Source organism: Lepidochelys olivacea (assembly GCF_965140295.1).
Source record: "Lepidochelys olivacea isolate rLepOli2 genome assembly, chromosome: 4".
NCBI lineage: Eukaryota > Metazoa > Chordata > Testudines > Cheloniidae > Lepidochelys > Lepidochelys olivacea.
Genome location: NC_140414.1, coordinates 96,331,894 through 96,352,335, shown reverse-complemented (window position 1 = coordinate 96,352,335; position 20,442 = coordinate 96,331,894). Strand labels below are relative to the sequence as shown.

Genomic DNA, 20,442 nt, shown 5'->3' with positions numbered 1-20,442 from the left:
AAAAGAAAGATTAAAGCTTTAGTGTGTATCACTTCTTTAATGATGGTAACCTACTCTTTGTCAGTCAAATGTGATCTTGCATAGAAGAGCAACCTCAACAATGTTTTCATCTCTCTGGTTTGTGTGCTCTTAACTGGTTTAATTTTAAAACTATTTCAGTCTTAATGAAGCACAAAACTTCCCCTTCTTCATCTACTCACCCATCTTTGTATGGTATCATCTTCTGGAATCTTACCTCCTGCTGTGGGTCTTGCCTCAGCCTGTCTTAATAATGTGCAGAGTTATTACTAGTCCCACACAAATTTGCCTTACATTATTCCCATGCTGTATAGTGCTGGCAGAGCAAATATAAAACAGGTCTTCAATACCACATTCCATGTATAGGAAATTGATTTTCTGTTACATCCATTGGTGTGTTAATATGTTTTATGTAGGAGAAGCCACACTCTGAACTCTGTTTGGAAGAATTTTTATAAAATTAAAAGTTCTATTTATTTATTTATTTATTTTCTGTATGGCATTATAGCATAAAATACATGGGCTTGATTCAAAGCGCACTGAAATCAGTAGAAAGACTCCCATCCGTTGACTTCAAAGGGCTTTGGATCACACCCTTTAAGAGCAAGCAGATCTTTTTACTCTGCCCCTTTTAGTAACAGGTCATGCTGTGAAGACTATTTAGACCCCAAATGCCCTGTATTAATTTTTATGACAAGATGTACTTTAAAATATTAAAACCACCCTAAGTGCTAATTTGCTAAATTGATAAAGGAGCACATTGATGTAGTTAGTAAGAGAATTTTGAGTAATTCCAGGTTATTGGCTAAAAGATTGTTGGTTCCTCTGCTTCCAAGAATGTAGAAATTGGGGAAAAAAAATCTAGCTATGAAACCTCAATATTTCTTGAAGTAGTGGTTACTCTGTTGTCATCTTTTTTTCCTTTTACAACAGTTTTCTTTCACAAATGACATTACAAAACTGTTTGCATGGTTCTTTCTAGTAACTCAAGAAAAGCAGAAATAAGATAAGTATTTGAATCAGATTCTGAGCTGGTGTAAATCAGCACAACTCCATTGGTTTTAATGCAGTTACACCTGTTCACACCGGTTGAAGATCTGGCCCATAATTTTGATGTATGTTTTGCTCTATTGCTATACATGAAACGAAATTGTTATATAAAGTAAGCTAATCAGTACTGAAGCAATGTTAAGAATTAAAGAACAGAATCTTTTACAAAGAGCAGGGGTTGGGGAAATAAGCAAGTTTATTATAAGGGTAGGGAGGCTGTTCAGTACAGAGCCTATTATAAATACTCCAAATGCAAATGACTTTGCTGAATTGGTTCACTCAGAATAGTTTTGTGAAATACACAGAAAAAAACAATTGCTCTGTGCATACTTGCTTTATTAAATGCAATGAGCATAGCACTATAAAACATAAACTAATATATTTACAAAGAAAACATATGTTATGCTTAATAAAAAATTAAAGCTCTTAATCAGTTAAAAGCTGGCATTTTTCATTTTCAAAACAAAATTTTTTTGTTTCCTTGAGTTTCACCTACAACAAAGTTAGCAATCTGTTCTGGATTCTTTTACTGGTAATTGATAAAATAGGTTATTGCTTTTCTTTGCTGTTCCAGATCCTAGTATCATAGAAGTGAAATACAGGGGAAAAAACCTGAGATCTTTGAGATTGTATCAGACGCTAAATTAACACACCTTTTGACATTAACCAAAAGGCTTGGAAGAAATAATAGCTATGTTGGTGGATCTACTGATTTTTTTTTTCTTTTAAACAGGTTGATTTCTGTAAAATACAAGCAATTACTAAAATTCTGCTTTGGGTATTGGCAGTTTAATCATTGAATTTTATTTGAAACGTTTCAGATACAGTCTTGAACTGAATAAGATTCCAGGATGTATTGAATGAATAACAAATATATCCAGAGTTAATACAAAACAAGAGCTTGCAATGGGATAAAAACCTCATGTTGCAGGGTTTAAACACGTTTCTAACTAGGAGGGAACAGGTTGTATCATACCCGCTTGCTGTCAGGCTTCTTACATATTCCTCTGAAGCATTCTGACCACTGTCAGAGACACGATACTGGACTAGATGGACCACAGGCTTGACCAGGTACAACGGTTCCTGTGTTCCTATTTTGAAAATTTCATGGCCCAACGCCCCAGTTGTGCAGTCTGCTCTGAACTGTCAGACTTCTGCTTTCACAGAGCCCCACGGACTTTACAATGGCTTTAGTACAGAGGTGGGCAAACCACATCCGGCCCACGGGACCATTCTGCCTGGCCCCTGAGCTCTTGGCCCAGGACGTCTAGCCCCCAGCCCCTCCCCCGCTGTCCTTCCTTCCCCACAGCCTCAACTCACTGGGGCAGCGCAGCTGCAGAGCCCGGCCTGACCTGGTGCTCTGTGCTGCACGGCACGGCTGCCTGTCCTGGTGGAGCTGCGCCACCAGCCACCAGTGTTCCAGGCAGCGCAGTAAGGGAGCAGGGGGTGTTGGATAGAGGGCAGGGGAGTTCGGGGGGTGGTGGTCAGGGGCCGGGGTGTGGATGGGGTCGGGGCGGTCAGAGGGTGGGGAATGGTGGGGTTGAGTGGGGGCAGTCTTGGGGGGGCAGTCAGGAAGTAGGGGTGGTTGGATGGGGCAGCGGGAGGCAGACAGGGGCAGGGGTTCTGGGGGCAGTCAGGGGACAGGGAGAAGGGGGGTTGGATGAGGCAGGAGTCCCGGGGGGCAGTCAGGAAGGTGAGGAGGGGTTGGATGGAGCAGGGGTTCCGGGGGGGCAGTCAGGAATGAGAAGAGGGGTTGGATGGGGCAGCACGGGGCAGTCAGGGGTGGGGGTTCTGGCAGTGGTCAGGGGACGGAGAAGGGGTGGTTGGATGGGGCAGAGGTCCTGGGGGGGCAGTCAGGAAGGAAAGGGGGGGATGGATGGGGCGGCAGGGGGCAGTTAGGGCCGGGGGTCTGGGGGCAGTAAGGGGACAGAGAGCGGAGGGTGGGGGGTGGATGGGGCAGGGATCCCAGGGGGCAAGAAGCAGGGTGGGTCACATAGGGGTTGGGAGGTGAGCCACGCCTGGCTGTTTGGGGAGGCACAGCCTCCCCTAACCGGCCCTCCATATAATTTCTGAAAACTGATGCGGCTCTCAGGCCAAAAAGTTTGCCCACCCCTGCTTTAGTACATGGGTCCAACCAGGAAGAGCAATTTGGAAGCGCGCAGGCCCCAAGTTCTAACTTTTGGTCTAACTTAAATTATAGCTATTGTGGATCAGGAACAAGCAGTAAATCACTTTCTGCCAAGTGATCTGAAACTGACAATGCACATATGAATTAATATGTAATTGAAAATTTGTCTTTTAAAGAAGGTAGTATTAAAGCTGATGAGCTTATTAACTAAAAGAAAATCACTTCAGTAAATACATTGCTCTACATGATATTTTAGAAGGTAAATTAATGGTGATAAATGGTATGTCCCAAATAAAGTTTAAGACACAATAGTAGATGAACAGAAATGCCTTTGTTTAGAAGGACTGGTATCCAGACCTGTGAACTTAGTGGATATTTCATTAATTACAGTTTTTGATAGTTTCACTTGTAATTAAGAATGACACATGACAGTGAAACATTAAGTACACAGTAGCAAAAACTCAAAACGTATTGTCAAAAACAATCAATTTGTCTTGCATTTGTTGTCAACATTTCTTCTCAGGCAAACAGTCAGGGGCTTCAATTACGGAAACATTTAAGTACATTAGCAAAATTTAAGCAGGTACTCAATTTTTCCAGGAGCATGGTCAGGATATTTCAATTTATTACCAGAAGATTAAATTACTTCTGCTAAAGCAACTGTAGGTTTGCCAACTATGGCTGCTGTAAGTAGTTTGGTTGTCACTCTCTTTTGCAGCCAAGGCTTCAATCCCGTATGTAACTAGTGGACTTGGTTTTAGCAGGTGAGAGTTCAGAGTATGCTTCCTAGGTAAGGTTTTCTGTCTCACAGCTTGATGTTGGCTCACTGATCTGATATTAGTAAATAGTGTAATAGAATACCCAAGGATTGGGTAAAAATTACCTTTAAAATTGTTTTTCTTTTTCTTATTATGTCAATCAGATAAAGGATTTGTCAATGTGTCTACCACGAAGAATACAACAGTAGATGTGAATGCTGGAGAAAATCTAAATTTAATAGTTGAGTATGAGGCATATCCAAGACCAGAAGAAGAACTGTGGTTGTATATGAATGAAACATTACACAACTCATCTGATCATTATGTCAAATTCAAGACTGTAGGCAATAACAGGTAATATGAGTAATTATAAGCATGATTGATTTAATTTGAGACAGCGACTGGAATCTTACAACAGAAGATGAGGGTGGGGAGATGCAAAAGAAATCACTCCCTTGCCCCCAATCCCAAAAGGATTGGGGAAAGAGAAATGTTGAAGAAATCCTCCTGGCACAGAGTGGGATCCTGGCTTATTATGCCATGGGGTGCTTGTTTTCAACTTTGTAGTATGGGAGAACCATTTTTGCTGCTCCTGGTGCTGTCTTACTGTGGATGATGGCATAGATGCTCATCTGTTTGTGCATAATTATGCCCTCTCTGTGGTCACTGTGTTGTGCCAGCTGAGTATATCTGTTAGCACACTCTTGTGGACTACATCTGGATACCTTCTAAACCCTCATAGTCATAGGCGACGAGTTATATTCCGACGTGGTACCTGGGCACCAGCAGTATTCAGAGCCCAGGGGCCCAGTTCCAACAATATTTGGGGCTGGGTGTCCTCCCCACCCCCCCGCGCCTCCCCCAAGTGTCCCCCGGCCCCCTCTTGCTGCCCCCACACACCTCCCTGGGCCCCGGAGCTTAGCATCCCTGCCTCTTCCGTGCAGCTCCATGCTGCCTCCGTCCATGCTGCCACGGGGTCCTAGTGCCCCACATCTCCACTGCCAGGGCAGACAGACTCTGAGCCTGCCCTTCCACCTCAGACTCTTCCCTTTTCCGGAGGGACCCTCCAGCAGCACAGGGGACCACCCCGCCCGCGGTCACCACTCCTGCCCCATGCTGGGCAAGGAGGCAGCCCCATCCCTCACCCCTAGCGAGGCTACAGTCAGGGGCAACAGCAGGGGAGGAGGCGCACACAGCATCCCCTGGCACTCACCGCGGGGAGGCGAGGGAGATTCCTGGGCCTGAGAGGGGCCCTAGGAGCAATGCAGTGACAGTGGTGGGGGTGAGTGTGTTGCTGGGGGGGCAGGAAAGGGGAGTTCCTCTCTGAGAGCTTGCTGCTGCCGACAGGGAAAGGGCTAGGGGGAGTCCTCCTCTCTGGCCCCTGTCCTGGAGCAGCCTGCCTGCACCCCAAACTCATCCCCAGCACTGCCCCACCCCAGAGCTCACACCCCCAGCCAGAGCTTTCACCCCTCCCACTGCACCCTCGATCCTAGCCCTGAGCCCCTTCAACACCTCAAATACCTTATCCCCAGTCCCAGCCAGAGCCCTCATTCCCCTGCACCCCAACCCTCTGCCTTAGCCCTCAGCCCCTCCAGCACCACAAACCCCTCATCTCCAGTCCCAGCCAGAGCCCTCATCCCCCTGCACTCCAACCCCCGCCCTAGCCCTGAGCCTCTCTAACACCCCAAACCCCCCAGCCCCAGACAGAGCCCTCACCCTCCACACTCCTACTCTCGCCTTGAGCCCCTCCCAAACCCCAAACCCCTCATCTACAGCCACACCCCACAGCCCTCACCCCTGCACTCCCTCCCAGAGCCTGCACCCCAATCCCATGCCCCAACCTAGGGCCTGCACCCCAGACCTCCTTCCCCACCCAGACTCCCTCCCAGAGCCTTGGGCAGGTGGGCGGTGGAGTTTGGGGGGGCAGAGTTTGGGCGGGGTCGGGTTCTGGGCACCACCAAAATTTCTACAAACCTACCACTCCTGCTCATAGTGTGCGTATTGCTGTTTATGCAAACCCTTTCTGGCTCTTTCCCCAGTTTGTTCCCTGTATTGGCAAGGGCAAGATTTAGCCCTAAGAGAGCTTTAAATATAGTAAAATGTGGTTTTCAGCATAAACTGTGACATAAACAGTCTGAACATTTACATTCAGAATATCTTTAAATTAACTTCATCACTTAGCAACTGGCCTTCCATTCACTTAGTGAGTAACAAACGTGGTAATGTTTAATTTCTCTGTCTTTGCAGATACAGGAGTGAACTTCACCTTACCCGATTAAAAGGAACAGAAGGAGGCATTTACACATTTTTTGTATCCAATTCTGATGCCAAGTCCTCTATACCATTTAATGTCTATGTGAACAGTAAGTAAAATGAACAGTCTGAAACTTTTTATTATCACAGACGTATTTTACAAAATTCAGTGCATGGACGAGATGTCACAGTGTGGTTCAACATAGGAGACCATGTTTAATACAAAGTACAGTCTGTAAAACTATATAAATATCAAGATATAAAACAACAGAGTACTTATGCAAATACATTTTATGTCATTCCTGACGTTAAATTCTATGGAATACACCTTGCTAATGATCATAGGAGGTGAATTCTGGAGGTTAAGTGTTGAGCAATTTTAAAATACTGATCTGGTGAGTTTATATGGGGGGGAAAAATCTGTAGAACCTGGAAACCTGGCCTAAGAAAACAATAATTTAAGGTGGTATATGATAGGCTATGGAGGCTAGAGTAACAAAAAATGCAGATCAGAAACCAATTTAGGGTATTAATTGCATAAATTTGTTTGGACTACATGCCAACAATGAAATCTTGACGAGGAGATTGCACCCATTGACGTGCATGCTAGCATTTCGGCAGTCTCATTACATCTGCAAAATAATGCAGATTATGTGTTTTCAAAAAGGCCGACATAACTTTAGAAGTGTGTATATTGTCATTCCCAAGCAAAAGTTATATAAAAATTCCAGAGTGTTAGTTTAGATGCAAAACAGCATTCTTCAAGACAAAAGCGTAGTGTAGAAAATGAAACCGTGAGTAAGCTCTGGCCTTCCAATTTAAGCCATCCTATAAGAGTTTCATGCTCTCACCAAGCAAAAATTGGCATTTAAGACCAAATTTAACAAAAATCAAAGCAATAGAGGATCACAAGCAAAATGGAGGAAGCTAAGGAGAACAGGGTAGGCACTGTAAGCTGAATGGCAAAAGGAATAACTTGGTAGTATTAACATGTTGAAAAATGTGAGAGCATTATCCATAATGTAGAAATGTAAATTTACATCAAATCCTATCCTATTGATTTAATTACAAAATACTGTTCTCTAGAGATGTATTACAGTTTTTAGTCAAGACTATTTCTTTAGGATACAATAATTGTATTAAATGTTCAGCACTAATTACTGAATTGCTCCCATGTGTTGCCGGGTGTTAACATTTGAGTTTTACACAGTATCACCATTCACAATATTGTAGCACATTACCAATGATGCCACTTGGGAACTAAAAGAATTGTGAGTTATGTACGTGGCCATCAGTTCCTGTGAACCTGACTGGATCTCTCAGATTTGGGATGTCATATCTGCCTGCCAGAAGTAGCCTGTCAGTTCTTCACAGCAAGTGCTCCAGGGTTCTGAGACTGAATATAGACACTCCAGGTTAACAAAGCAGTTCAGTAATAGGTAGCAAGTTAGGAACAGTTTGGCTGTGTATTACTTAGTGGCTGCTCTCATGGTCACTTCTACAGCTGTTGCATCAGATAAAATAAATGCCTTCTGACTGAGCTTATCTAGAGCTGCTTGTGTTTACAACCACCAGTATTCAAGTCTCTTTCTTTTTTGTTTCAACAGTTAATGGGAGTTGAGGGTTTTTAGCCACCTCAAAGGAGGCACGCAGCACCTCACAGGAAACATTGCAACAGTGCATGGATTGCAAATATTTTATTTGCTTAAAAAAAGTTTTCTTTGGAATTTTAAATAAATAAATAAAGTAAAATAATTTCTATTGGTCTTTCATATTTGTACAAGCTTTCAGGTAAATTTGACCTGCCAGTGTTTTCTGACTGGTTTTTTTTTTCCATGAATTTTAGCTTCTTTGTTCAGACATGTCTTTTTAAATTTTGACAGGTTTCAGAGTAACAGCCATGTTAGTCTGTATTCGCAAAAAGAAAAGAAGAACTTGTGGCACCTTAGAGACTAACCAGTTTATTTGAGCATAAGCTTTCGTGAGCTACAGCTCACTTCATCGGATGCATACTGTGGAAAGTGTAGAAGATCTTATTATATACACACAAAGCATGAAAAAATACCTCCTCCCACCCCACTCTCTGGGGTGCTTTGTGTGTATATAATAAGATCTTCTACACTTTCCACAGTAGCAGGAGAGTGGGGTGGGAGGAGGTATTAAAAGACTAAAGATTAAAATATAAATTGACAAACAGCATGCTGAAGGGAGTAACAATTAAGAAATGATAGAAATCTTCAGACTAGCAACTATAGTCCAGCTAGAAATTAGTGAAGACGTTTTCAAATTTAAATATAGGTTGCGACAATCAACAAAGTATTATATATGCAGTTCAGGATGATGCTACAGGTGGGAAACTAGTCATGTTACCACCATGATGTTACAAATCACATGATGCTAAATTCAAGTTTCCCAGATATCAGAAAGCCTTACTGAAAATATAGGGAGTGTGTGGAAAGTCACCACGATATTTTAAAGAGACTAATTCAAATCCAGAAACTGGAGCTGTAGGAAGAAAGTCCTCTTCCAGTGACTACAGTGATAGACAATGGCAATAGAAGTGTTACTTTTAGATATTTATTTTCCTCTGTTAAGGATGAAGGAAAAAGAAATTGGTAATAAAAGTAATTAAATTAACAATGTTAACTGCTAGACCGTCGAGTTATAAATAGTAGTGGCATCTTTAATTCCTCTTTACTATGTTTGGAATAAACATCAATAAGAGCTGAATAACAGTTAATAAACTTAATGAAATTAGAGATTTAAAGCATTTAATGACTGATTATTGAAGGGAATATGCAAGTATGCAGAACAGTTTAATGAAACGTTAAATAATTAACATGTTATAGCCAAAGCAGTAAGCAACATATAATCATTAAAATCCTATCTGCTTTTAAATTAAGGATAATTAGATATTGGAAGTCATAAAACTAACCATAATAAAATATTTCTCAGAATAGGATAGCTTAATGAGAAACTCTGTGTCCACACTTGCCAAGGCTAGTCCACATTTGATTCTATTTACTCTACATTCATTTGACTCCTGATGAGGCTCCTTACTGCATTAAATAAGAGGAAGCTAGAGAGAACTCAATAGCAGTGAAAGAGGCTAGCCCAGAAAAAAACAAACTGCTTACAGAGTCTGGGGCTGATATCTGGTTTTTAGGTCAGAAGCGGCAGAGTTGGCAGACCTGCCTGTACCTGCCCCCTCATCATCTTTGCCCGATGAGGCGATAGCAGGACCCTCTCACTCAGTTCCCCAGGACAATGCCAGGGCCCACCAGGAGCTCTTGAAGAGGGTCGCATCAAACCTGGGGCTGGAAGACGAGGAACTGGCGGAGTCCTCAAACTCCCTGTTCGATGTGCTGAGTGCAGCAGCCCCCTCCCAGGGTGGCATTGCCGGTGCACGTGGGATGGTGAAAATTACTAAGACACCCTCCTCCCTGCCCCCCATCTCCAAGCGGGCAGAAAGAAAATACTACGTCCCCACTAAGGAGTATGAGTATCTTTATACCCACCCTGCCCCAAGCTCACTGGTTGTGTTGGCAGCCAATGAGCATTATAGATGGCCAACCAGGATCAACACCTAAGAACAAGGAGGCAAAGAGGCTCAATCTGTTTGGTAGAAAAATGTATTCTATGTCCAGCCTCCAGCTAAGAGTGGCCAACCATCAGGCCTTGGTTGGCCATTATGATTTTAATATTTGGAAGTTCATGGCCAAGTTCTCAAATTCGCCTCCAGAGGAACCCAGGAAAGAATTCCTGGCTATCCTCGATGAGAGCAGGGCAGTGGCTAGGGCAGCCCTCCAAGCGGCCTCAGATGTGGCAGACTCTGCGCCCGAACCATGGCTTTGGCCATTTCAATAAGGCAGGCGTCCTGGTTGCAGTTTTAGGGCTTATCGACAGAGATTCAACAATCCATCCAGGATCTCCCATTCGATGGCCTGGCACTGTTTTCCGATCAAATGGACAGTAAATTGCATGGCCTGAAAGACTCGAGGGCTCCCTTGTGCTCCCTGGGGCTGTACATGCTGGGGCTGGCAAGGAAGCAGTTTAAGCCTCAACACACCCACAGGTTCGGGAGCCAATGTCTGTTGGAGCCCTTCCACAATAAGAGCAAGAGTTATAAGCACCAGCAAGGCCATCAGCCGGCGTTCTCTGCTCACTCGAGCCCCAACCGTAACCAACTGGGTAACAAGCAGGCATTTTGAGGTGCGCTCGAGGACAGCCTTCCAGCCTGTGTCCTGGATCCTTCTCCCCTGTTATTTTCCAACCACCTGTCCCCCTTCATCCCTGCCTGGGCTTCTATAACATCAGACCGGTGGGTCCTTAGCACAGTAGCAGGGAGATATACCCTCCAATTTATTTCTATCCCCTCCTCCCACCACCCTCTCCGTCCCTCTTCAAGGACCCTTCTCATGGGTATTCGCTCGGGAGGTGTAGGGCCTTCTGCCGGTGGGAGTCGTGGAGGAAGTCCCACTGCATCTGAGAGGGAAAGGGTTTTACTCCCACTATTTTTAAATCCCAAAAGCCAAGGGGGGTCTGTGCCCCGTCCTCGACCTACGGAGCCTGAACAAGTACCTCAAGAAGTTGAAGTTCCGCATGTTCTCCTTGGCCTCCATCATTCCTTCCCTGGATCCAGGAGACTGGAACGCCACCCTCGATCTGAAGGATGCTTATTTTCACATATCAATATTCCACAGTCACAGATGGTTCCTACATTTCGTAGTTGGGACCGCCCACTACCAATTCACAGTGCTCCTTTTTGGCCCAGCAATGACACCAAGGGTGTTTATGAAATGCATGTTGATGGTGGTGGCCTACCTCAGACATTGGGGTATCCAGATTTACCCGTACCTCGACGACTGGCTCATCAAGGGCCGCTCTAGGGTCCCAGTCCAGCACAGCGTTGAGACGTTGTGAGCCACTTGTCAAGCCCTGGGCCTGCTGATAAATGAACAAAAATCAACATTAATCCCTGTCCAACAGATAGAGTTTATTGGAGTGGTTCTCGACTCTACCTGAGCCAGAGCATTTCTGCCAGAGGCCAGGTACAAGGCAATGTCAGATCTGATTGCCAGCATCACCTCACATCCGCTCACCATGGCCGGGGTCTGTCCCAGACTATTGGGTCACATGGCAGCATGCATGTATGTTGTCCACCATGAGAGACTCAGGCTGCGTCCCCTCCCGATGTGGCTGACGTCGGTCTACTCCCTGGCCAGACATCACCTACACAAAGTCATCACAGTCCCTCTGAGGATACTTATCTCTCTGCAGTGGTGGTCCGACCCGACGTTGATGTTGGAAGGTGTGCTGTTCGTGAGCCTGCAACCTATGGTCTCCCTAATTTTGGATGCATCCGACCTTGGATGGGGAGCACATCTCAGTACACTGTGGACTCAAGGATTATGGTGTCAAGAGGAGTTTGCATTACATATAAACATCAGAGAGCTCAGGGCCATCCATCTGCCCTGCAGTGTCTTCCTTCCCCAACTGTCCGGTTGGGTTGTGCAGGTATTGACAGATGACACGGCCTCCCATGTTATATGTCAACAGGCAAGAGGGAGCAAGTTCGTCTGTAGGACTTCTACATTCAGCATGCAATCCATCTGGAAATCTTGCACCTCCCCGGCATCCAGAACACATTGGCAGATCACTTCAGCAGGTCCTTCTTCTCTCACCACGAGTGGTCCCTCCACTCTGAGGTCATCAGAGTGCTCTTCGAGAAGTGGGGAGCTCCCTGAGTGGACCTGTTTGCCACCAGACAGAACAGAAAGTGTGATCAGTTCTGCTCTCTACAAAGCCTCCGCCCAGGCTCACTTTCCAATGCCTTTCTCCTGTCATGGTCGGGGACCTGATGTATGCCTTCCCACCAATTCCCCTCATCAGCAAAAATCAAGAGGGATAAGGCATGAGTCATTATGATTGACCCGGCATGGCTTTGGCAGCATTGGTGTGGCATACTCATGGGCTGGCTGTGCCAGCCCCGTGGCCACTTCCCAGTCACCCAGACCTACTCTCGCAGGATCATGGTCGGCTCCTGCACCAAAACCTCATCTCTCTCCACCTCACAGCTGGGATGTTGCATGGTTGAATCCAGAGGAACAGGTCTGCTTTAGTCAGGTACAGCAGGTTCTCTTGGATAGCAGAAAGCCCTCCACCACAGCGACCTGGCAACGTGGAAGTGTTTCTCCTGCTGGGTATCGGGAGTGCAACATCTTCCTGACATAGTCGTCTCTGCAGTCTATCCTGGATTACCTGCTTCACTTAAAGCACCAGGGCCTCGCCTTCTCTTTGATCAAGGTGCACCTGGCAGCCATATTGGCCTTCCATTGTCGTGTCCAGGAGATCGGTATTCTTGCATGAGATGTGGATCAGGTTTCTGAAGGGCCTGGAAAGGCTCTTTCCACCAATCCAGTACCCAGTTCCCCAATGGGACTTCAACCTAGTCCTCTCCAGGCTTATGGGTCCGCCCTTTGAGCCCATGCCTTCTTGTTCCCTTTCCCACCTGTCGTGGAAGGTTGCACTCCTTGTAGCGATTACCTCAGCGAGGCGTGTCTCCAAGATTAGAGCCCTCACTTCAGAGCCCCCGTACACGATATTCTCAAAGAACAAGGTCCAGCTGTGGCTTCAGCTGGCTTTTCTGCCTAAGGTGGTGTCACACTTCCATGTCAACCTGGATATCTTCCTCCCGATGTTCTGTCTGAAGCCTCACACGACCAATGAGGAGAGGCGGCTGCACACTCTGGATGTCAGGTACGCCCTGGGGTTCTACCTGGAGGGCACCAAGCCCTTCCGCAGATCGACCCAGCTCTTTATTGCAATAGCTAACAGGATGAAGGGCCTTCTGGTGTCCTCTCACAGAACTTCAAATTGGATCACCACCTGCATCCATAGTTGTTACGAGTTGACGCAGGCTGTCTCCCCACCGATAGTGAAGGCCCATTCGACTAGGCTGCAGGCGTCTTCAGCTGCCTTCCTGGCGCACATCCCTATCCAGGATATATGCAGGGCCACAACGTGGTCTTCAGTACACATGTTCACAACGCATTATGCCATCACTCAGCACCTGAGATGGTGCTGGCTTTGGCAGAGCTGTGTTGCAATCGACACGTCCATGAACTACCCGTCTCCGGTGGTACTACACCTACAATGGAATGGACATGAGCAAGCACTCAAAGAAGAAAAGATGGTTATCTTTTCGTAACTGTTGTTCTTCAAGGTGTGTTGCTCATGTCCATTCCATGACCCACTCTCTTTCCCCTCTGTTGGAGTTCCGGCAAGAAGGAACTCTGGGATTGGGGAGCTGGTGGCGCCCCTCATACCAGTGCATACTCACGCCACTCCAGAGGGTGTCAGAGGTGGTCCCCTACAGATATCACTGAGGGAAAAACTTCCAGCACTGGTGCATGTGGCGAGCACACACACCTACAATGGAATGGACAGGAACAACACATCTCAAAGAACACAGTTACGAAAAGGTAACAGTCTTTTTATGATCCTGTAACCAAGATCAGATTCAAGCCCAGCATCTCATAGTGTATAACTTTTAGGTACTGGCTTACATGTTGTTGTACTTGGCTTTTACTGAACAGTGGACCTGCATATTTTTTATTTTTGTTTCCTTCACCCAAAGCCAGAAAGGTCTAGATTCAGGCTTCACCCAACATGATATTTTTAAAGTAACTAATGTTCAATTTCCTCTTAAATTCAGTTTGACTATTAATTTGTCCATCTTTTTCTAGCAATGATCTGTGCTGGATGGCGTATTGCCCAGTGTGTACAGTATGTATTTCTAAAGGGTCATGTTTGCGTTTGAAAGCAGTCATCAGTCACTGAGTATCAGATTTAGTTAAGTTAAAAAAATTCTGAATGTGACTGTTTTGGAATTGGGCCTTAAAAAAAAATTAGATATCATCCATGAACTCCCCCATTGTCCAAGATGTGCATGATCAGAATGTCCTACACTAAATGTTGCAAATAGAACCCAGCATATTGCAACAAGGTTAATTGTTTGATGCTTTGAATCAAACATTACATGCAAATTTAGAAGTGAAGGAGCTTTCAGTTCCCGAAACGTGTCTCACTAGTAGGTGAGGATACGATTGAGGATCTGAATGCATTTTATTTCATCAAGTTTAATTAGGAAGTAAAATGGACAATGAAATTCATATCCACAAACAAATTACAGTATATGCATCTCAGCTGGTGTAAATGTACATACTAGCTTCACTAAAGTCAATACAGCTCCATCAATTTACAGCACATGAGAATTTGGTCTTATGTGTCTATGAAAAATAATGTGTTAAAAAGATCTTTTAATGGCATCTATGAATTGCTCAATGTCCTTGGAGATTTCAGCAGATTGAATCTTCCATTAGTGTCGTTTACAGTTATTTGAAAGGAAGCTAAGATACATATGGTGGTAAATGTGACTTCTGCATTTATTAGAACTGTCCAAATCCTCTATTAAATGAATCCTCACAGAGTGTTTTAGAAAAGTTGTCAAAACTCTGTTATTGTTATACTCTGTTATTGCCTGTTCTTCCAAAAGTTCTCAGAAACTGGATCACTATGTGGAAATTCTGCTTTATTGGTACGTTCTCTTCTTGTGCTCAGATAACAATCTTCTAAATAAATACATCAATGTTGTTATTTCTTGATATACTAAAACAAAATATAGTGTCTTGAGGAAAGGAAGCTGCTCAATACAATGTTTTTTAAAGTAATGAATTAACTGTGACTTACTTTTTAGGAATCTAATGTATTCATCCAAATATTAGTTTTATTTCCTACATGTGCAATGTCTTAAAAGCAGTTTTTGTAAAATCCAAGCCTGAACTACCAAAGACAATGTATTTGTAAATATACATCTATATTTTATTGTACACTGCTCAAACCCTTTTGGGCAGTTGCCTTTGATATTTAATTTGCTGGGTAGTTTCTTACAACAATCTTGCTCTCTATCAGCTATGATCTAGAGAATTTGCAGGGTGTTTTAAATACACAGCAAATCCCAACTCTCTAGTCAATTCATTGTGGGAAGTTCTTGTATATTTCATTGTAGTACCTTTCCTAGATGTGCAATGGTGTTGTATTACATAAAAGGCAGATGTAACAGAAGTGTGGTGTGACAGATACAGTACATTCACAATCATGAAAAAAACAGTGTTAATGCATGTTAGAGGGATCAGCCAGCAGAGAAGTTGGAACTTTGTTAATAGTTCCAAAATATGGAAGGTGGTTTTTTTTCTGGTGGGTTAAACTCTTGTCAGCTGTGATTATGTCGTTTTAAATTCTTGCACAGATCAAGTATTTTGCTTTTGTATTACTTTTGCCTTCTTTGGAAAATCTAGGTTAGCCTGTCAACATAATAATTTTAAATTAAATATATTTTCATAGGTAGCTAATGTTAAAAATGATACTGTAGGAAAGATGTGGTCATACAGGCCTTGGTCCTTCAAACGCTCATGCACGTGCACGACTTTATGGAAGTGAGTAGTCCAATGCATAAATGCTGGCAAAATTAGGGCCAGAATTAGTAATAAATCAGAGTGAAAATTATTTATTCACCAAAAGCATGAGTATTCACTTATTTTATTGCAGCAAAACCAGAGATTCTCACTTCGGACAGACTTAGCAATGGCATGCTCCAGTGTGTGGCAGCTGGCTTCCCTGCCCCTACAATAGATTGGCGTTTCTGTCCAGGAACTGAGCAGAGGTGAGTAATTTCCAGAATGTGCCTTAAAAGTGACCTGACACACCTGATTTAAAATTCAAGCAATAAGATGTTGAAAGAAGACAGACAAATAGCTGTTCAACTGTTGCATTATTTCTGTAAGCATAGTCTTGATTGTTTTAGGTTTGTGCTGTTTGTTTGTTTGATTTTTTTTGTTTTTGTTTTGTTCCTTGAAGGGAGGATACTCAGTGTATTTTACTGAGTAGACATTAAAGGCCAAATTGAGTTCTGCCGTAAGCCAACTGACTACAAAGGCTTCACACCTTTTTACCCCGGGGGTGAATTTGACCCTAATTGTGTAACTTCACAGAATGACAGTTACAGAAGAGTTTCTATATATGGCTATTATCTTTTGGATTTATCATGTAATCACACAATTTTCCAGGACACAGGATAATGAAATTTCCATGTGTATACAGTAGATTACGTGTTAAGTGTGTCTGGAGTTATTATGAAAATAAATTACTAAATTACCAGGTCTCTAAGAAGATTGAGGTAGAATATTTGTGAAACACATTGTAAAATGCTCCTCACTTCTTCTATCAGAGACATAGTACTAACAAGTCACATATATCTCACTGGAATCATTTTTTTAAGCCTTAAATAGTCTGTTTTTTTAGTCTTCTTAAGGAAAATCTGTGTTGTTTTATAACTTATGTTACTGGTAATATTGCTAAAATTAGCATGCTTGCTTTTATATAGTAAAGATGTCAAATTTTAACATTACAATTGACTGGTCAAAAAAGAGTAAACCAACTTATCTTGACCAATTCATAGGGTAGCTCTTAGAAACAACAGCTTGTAAGGCAGTGCTGGGTATTTTGTTCTTTGATACATATGGTGCTGTTGTAGATTGGCCACGGATATATTTTTATCTTATTAAAACACAATGTCTCTGAATAAGTTATCAACAGTGGGAGTTGAAACCAGGACCTAAGGATCTGATAGCCTGAGCTAAAGAGCCAGGTTCCATAGCTCAAAGGCTGCAGCAGACTCATAAATTTCTATATGTGGAGTAGCCAGTAGAATAGAACAGAGAGCCACGCTGTGTAGGTATCAGTTAAGTTGTCATGGAGGATTTACATATATAATTCTGCACACAGAGGAAAAAATATACTTCAGATCTGATCATTAGAGTATAAAAAGCAAGTTCTTCAGCTCAATCCTTCAATGGAGCTGTGTCAATTCGCACCAGCTGAGGATCTGGCTGTAAATATTGAACTTTATCTTAGAAGAAAGTTCAAATAATGAAGAATTTACTCCAAGTATTTATCCATAAAAGGGTAATTGTCAACAATGTTTCTCCTAGGTGTTTCAATTCACCAGCTATATCTCCAGTGGATGTGAAGATCTATTATAGAAATTCATCTCTTCCATCATTTGGAAGGATAGTGGTTGAAAGTACCATTGATGCCAGCACATTCAAAAACAATGGCACTATATCATGTGAGGCTTCCAATGATGTTGCCAGAAGTACTGCTTTTTTCAACTTTGCTGTTAAAGGTAGTGGCCAAAATGGTATATAGAAATGTATAAAATGTAATTAAGATGATGGGATGTTTTAGCTCTGTGCATCACAAATAATTACAATAAGACCCATATTTTAAATATATTGCCTGTTTCTGCCACTGACCTGCTCAGTAACATTCCCTCTCTGTGCCCTCTCACACCTTTGTCTGTCCTGTTTATTTAGACAATGGGGCCCTGAGTTTGGTTGGAGCCTCTAGGTGCCACTATAATAAAAATAATTAACAACAGATTGCAAACACACTGGTAATGAGTTTTGGCCTCCATAGCAGCATAAAAGAATTTGCAGAATTGTAAAAGTGGAAATGCCAAAATACTTATCAGTTGCAACCTGTATGTTGTTCTTTGTTTTTTCTTTCTGTGCAAAAGCTAAGGTTTCTGTGCTGTTCTTTTTCTATACTATGTGCCATATATAATATACAAACAAAAATGGGTCAGATTTGAGGCATATTGATCTTTACAAGATTATGTTATTGTCCATATTCTTTGCTTCCAAAGAATATGTTGTAGAGAGCATATTAATCATTGGATAAGCTAAAAAAATTGGGACTTTGAGAAAAGTTCAGTTAAGAAACTTTTTCTTTCACTAATTTGACATGAATCCTGTTTTTAAAGCTAAAAATAATTGGTGAGAGCTGTCTTAATGGGCTAACGATAGAACTTTGTGCTACCATGCAGAAATCCTGAGTTTAATTGGTCTTGGTTTCACGCTTCCTAGTTTGATGGGGCTGGGAGTGCTGAAGAAACAAACTAAACTGCACAGCTTCCAGGGTAAAGAGATGTCTCAACTTGCCATCAGGCAACATCATCTTACAGTTCTGTCCATTTAGGAGGGTTCTGATATTCAGCCTTCGGGTGGGGGGAAAAAGGGAAAAGCATCTGGGCTCCAGCCGAAACAAAGAAAATATTCCCTGAGGAAGAAAAACAATTAGGGGGATAAAGATTTTACATTTAACAACTTTCTCTGTCTCTTTCTAGAACATATCAGTACCCACACTCTCTTCACTCCTTTACTGATAGGGTTTGGAGTAGCAGCAGGACTGATGTGCATCATAGTAATGATTCTTGTGTACAAATATCTACAGGTAAAATCAGATGCACACATTCATCTTAGTTGTTCTTGTTGAAGTTTTAGCAGTAAAATGGCCATTTTTCCCCTTTTTTTCCAGAAACCCAAATATGAAGTTCAGTGGAAAGTTGTTGAAGAAATAAATGGAAACAACTATGTTTATATAGACCCAACACAACTTCCATATGATCAGAAATGGGAGTTTCCTAGAAACCGATTGAGTTTTGGTTAGTTTAGGTTTATTTAACTTCATTTCCAATGTGAAATTTTCAATCCCTTTTCTATGAGACCTTGTCATGAAAACATAGCATTTGCTATCAATAATATATTGAATATTAAAGTATATAATAATGACAACAGCTGCTTTTCAGCATGCAATTTGAGGAAGCAGTTTCCTGTCTTAAACTACTTCCATTTCCTTTGAGAAGAATAAATGGCTTAAATTGATCCAATAATTTACTACTGATCTTTTTTTAATATAAAGCAAAAAGAACCACTGATAGGTAAAATGTTGTGACACCCATTAAAAGTTGTCTGGCAATTTTTAGGTAAAACTCTTGGTGCTGGAGCTTTTGGGAAAGTTGTGGAGGCTACCGCATATGGTCTGTTTAAATCTGATGCTGCAATGACAGTAGCAGTAAAAATGCTCAAACGTAAGTTTCTACTATGTACAATATTCTTTTTTCCTAACTTTCTTCTATTGTATACTGAATTTGCTGAATGACATGTTTTTCATTCCAGCAAGTGCCCATTTAACGGAGAGAGAAGCCTTAATGTCTGAACTCAAAGTTCTGAGTTACCTTGGTAACCACATTAATATTGTGAATCTACTTGGAGCCTGCACTGTTGGAGGTAAAGTTATGAGATTACTGGATTTTTGTAATTGCCTTATTGTAGAAGTAGAAACCTATTCCATACATACCTTGAATTGCTTAGTCATGATGAAATGTTTAACCTTCTCATGTAAGACCTTTCTTCTAGACTTGAGACCATATTAAAAAATCCACACACAAAAAACCCCAAGACCATAGTAATTCTGGCTAGAAATGAAGATTAGTTTTTTGCTGACATGACCCAGCACATGGTCCATTTCTGGACTCTATTGGATTGGCACATAAAACAGCTTCCTCTTAAGAGTTCATAAAATGGGCTGTCTATGTTTGTCGTCAGCAACATTAGCTTCCAAAAATGAGAACAGACATTAAAAGGGCATGTTTAGCTTTGAGGGAAAAAAATCTGCGGGGGAGTCAGGACCTTATAACAGCCTTCAAATACGTTAAGGTCTGCTATAAAGAGAATGGGGATCAATTCTCTATGTCCACTGAAGGTAAGATAAAAAGTAACAGGCTTAATGTGCAGCAAGGGAGATTCAGGTTAGATATTAGGAAGAACTTTTTGACTATAAGCGTAGTTAAGTTCTGAAATCTGCTTCCAAGGGAGATTGTGGAGTCCCCATCATTGGAGGAGTTTAAGAACAAGTTGGACAAACCACCTGTCAAGGATGGTCTAGGTTTTCTTGGTCCAGTCACAGAGCAGGGGGCTGGACTTGATGACTTCCTAAGATCCTTTTCAGCCCTACTTTCTATGGTTCTATGGTTTATTAGTGTCTGAACTGAGTTATTCTTTACTATCTACTGTTGAACTGGTATATGTATTATCTTGTACAGTCCTCAGATAATCTATTTAAACTGCAGCAAACATTTATTATTGGAATATTAGGGTTATTAATTCTAAATACTTATCAGTCAAAAAATGAAAAAGTAAGGTTCTCAAAGTAAGTAACTTTGTTTACATTGCACATCCTGGACATTTTGGTTTTATATATTTAAGAACATAAACAGTAATGTTAACATGCACACATAATAAAATCCAACAAATAATTGAAGCTTATATACAG

The 20,442-nt window shown here is 42.3% G+C and overlaps 1 protein-coding gene across 1 annotated transcript in view; it reads left to right on the top strand.

The window, feature by feature from the left end:
* Positions 1 to 20,442, top strand: part of KIT (KIT proto-oncogene, receptor tyrosine kinase) — a 77,600-nt gene that overhangs the window by 43,847 nt on the left and 13,311 nt on the right. Inside the window, exons 6-13 of the mRNA XM_084626421.1 lie at positions 4,119 to 4,308; positions 6,202 to 6,317; positions 15,817 to 15,931; positions 17,259 to 17,452; positions 18,455 to 18,561; positions 18,646 to 18,772; positions 19,094 to 19,198; positions 19,287 to 19,397. Of these exons, the coding sequence (XP_084482547.1) occupies positions 4,119 to 4,308; positions 6,202 to 6,317; positions 15,817 to 15,931; positions 17,259 to 17,452; positions 18,455 to 18,561; positions 18,646 to 18,772; positions 19,094 to 19,198; positions 19,287 to 19,397 (1,065 nt within the window). The remainder of the gene's footprint in view (positions 1 to 4,118; positions 4,309 to 6,201; positions 6,318 to 15,816; positions 15,932 to 17,258; positions 17,453 to 18,454; positions 18,562 to 18,645; positions 18,773 to 19,093; positions 19,199 to 19,286; positions 19,398 to 20,442) is intronic.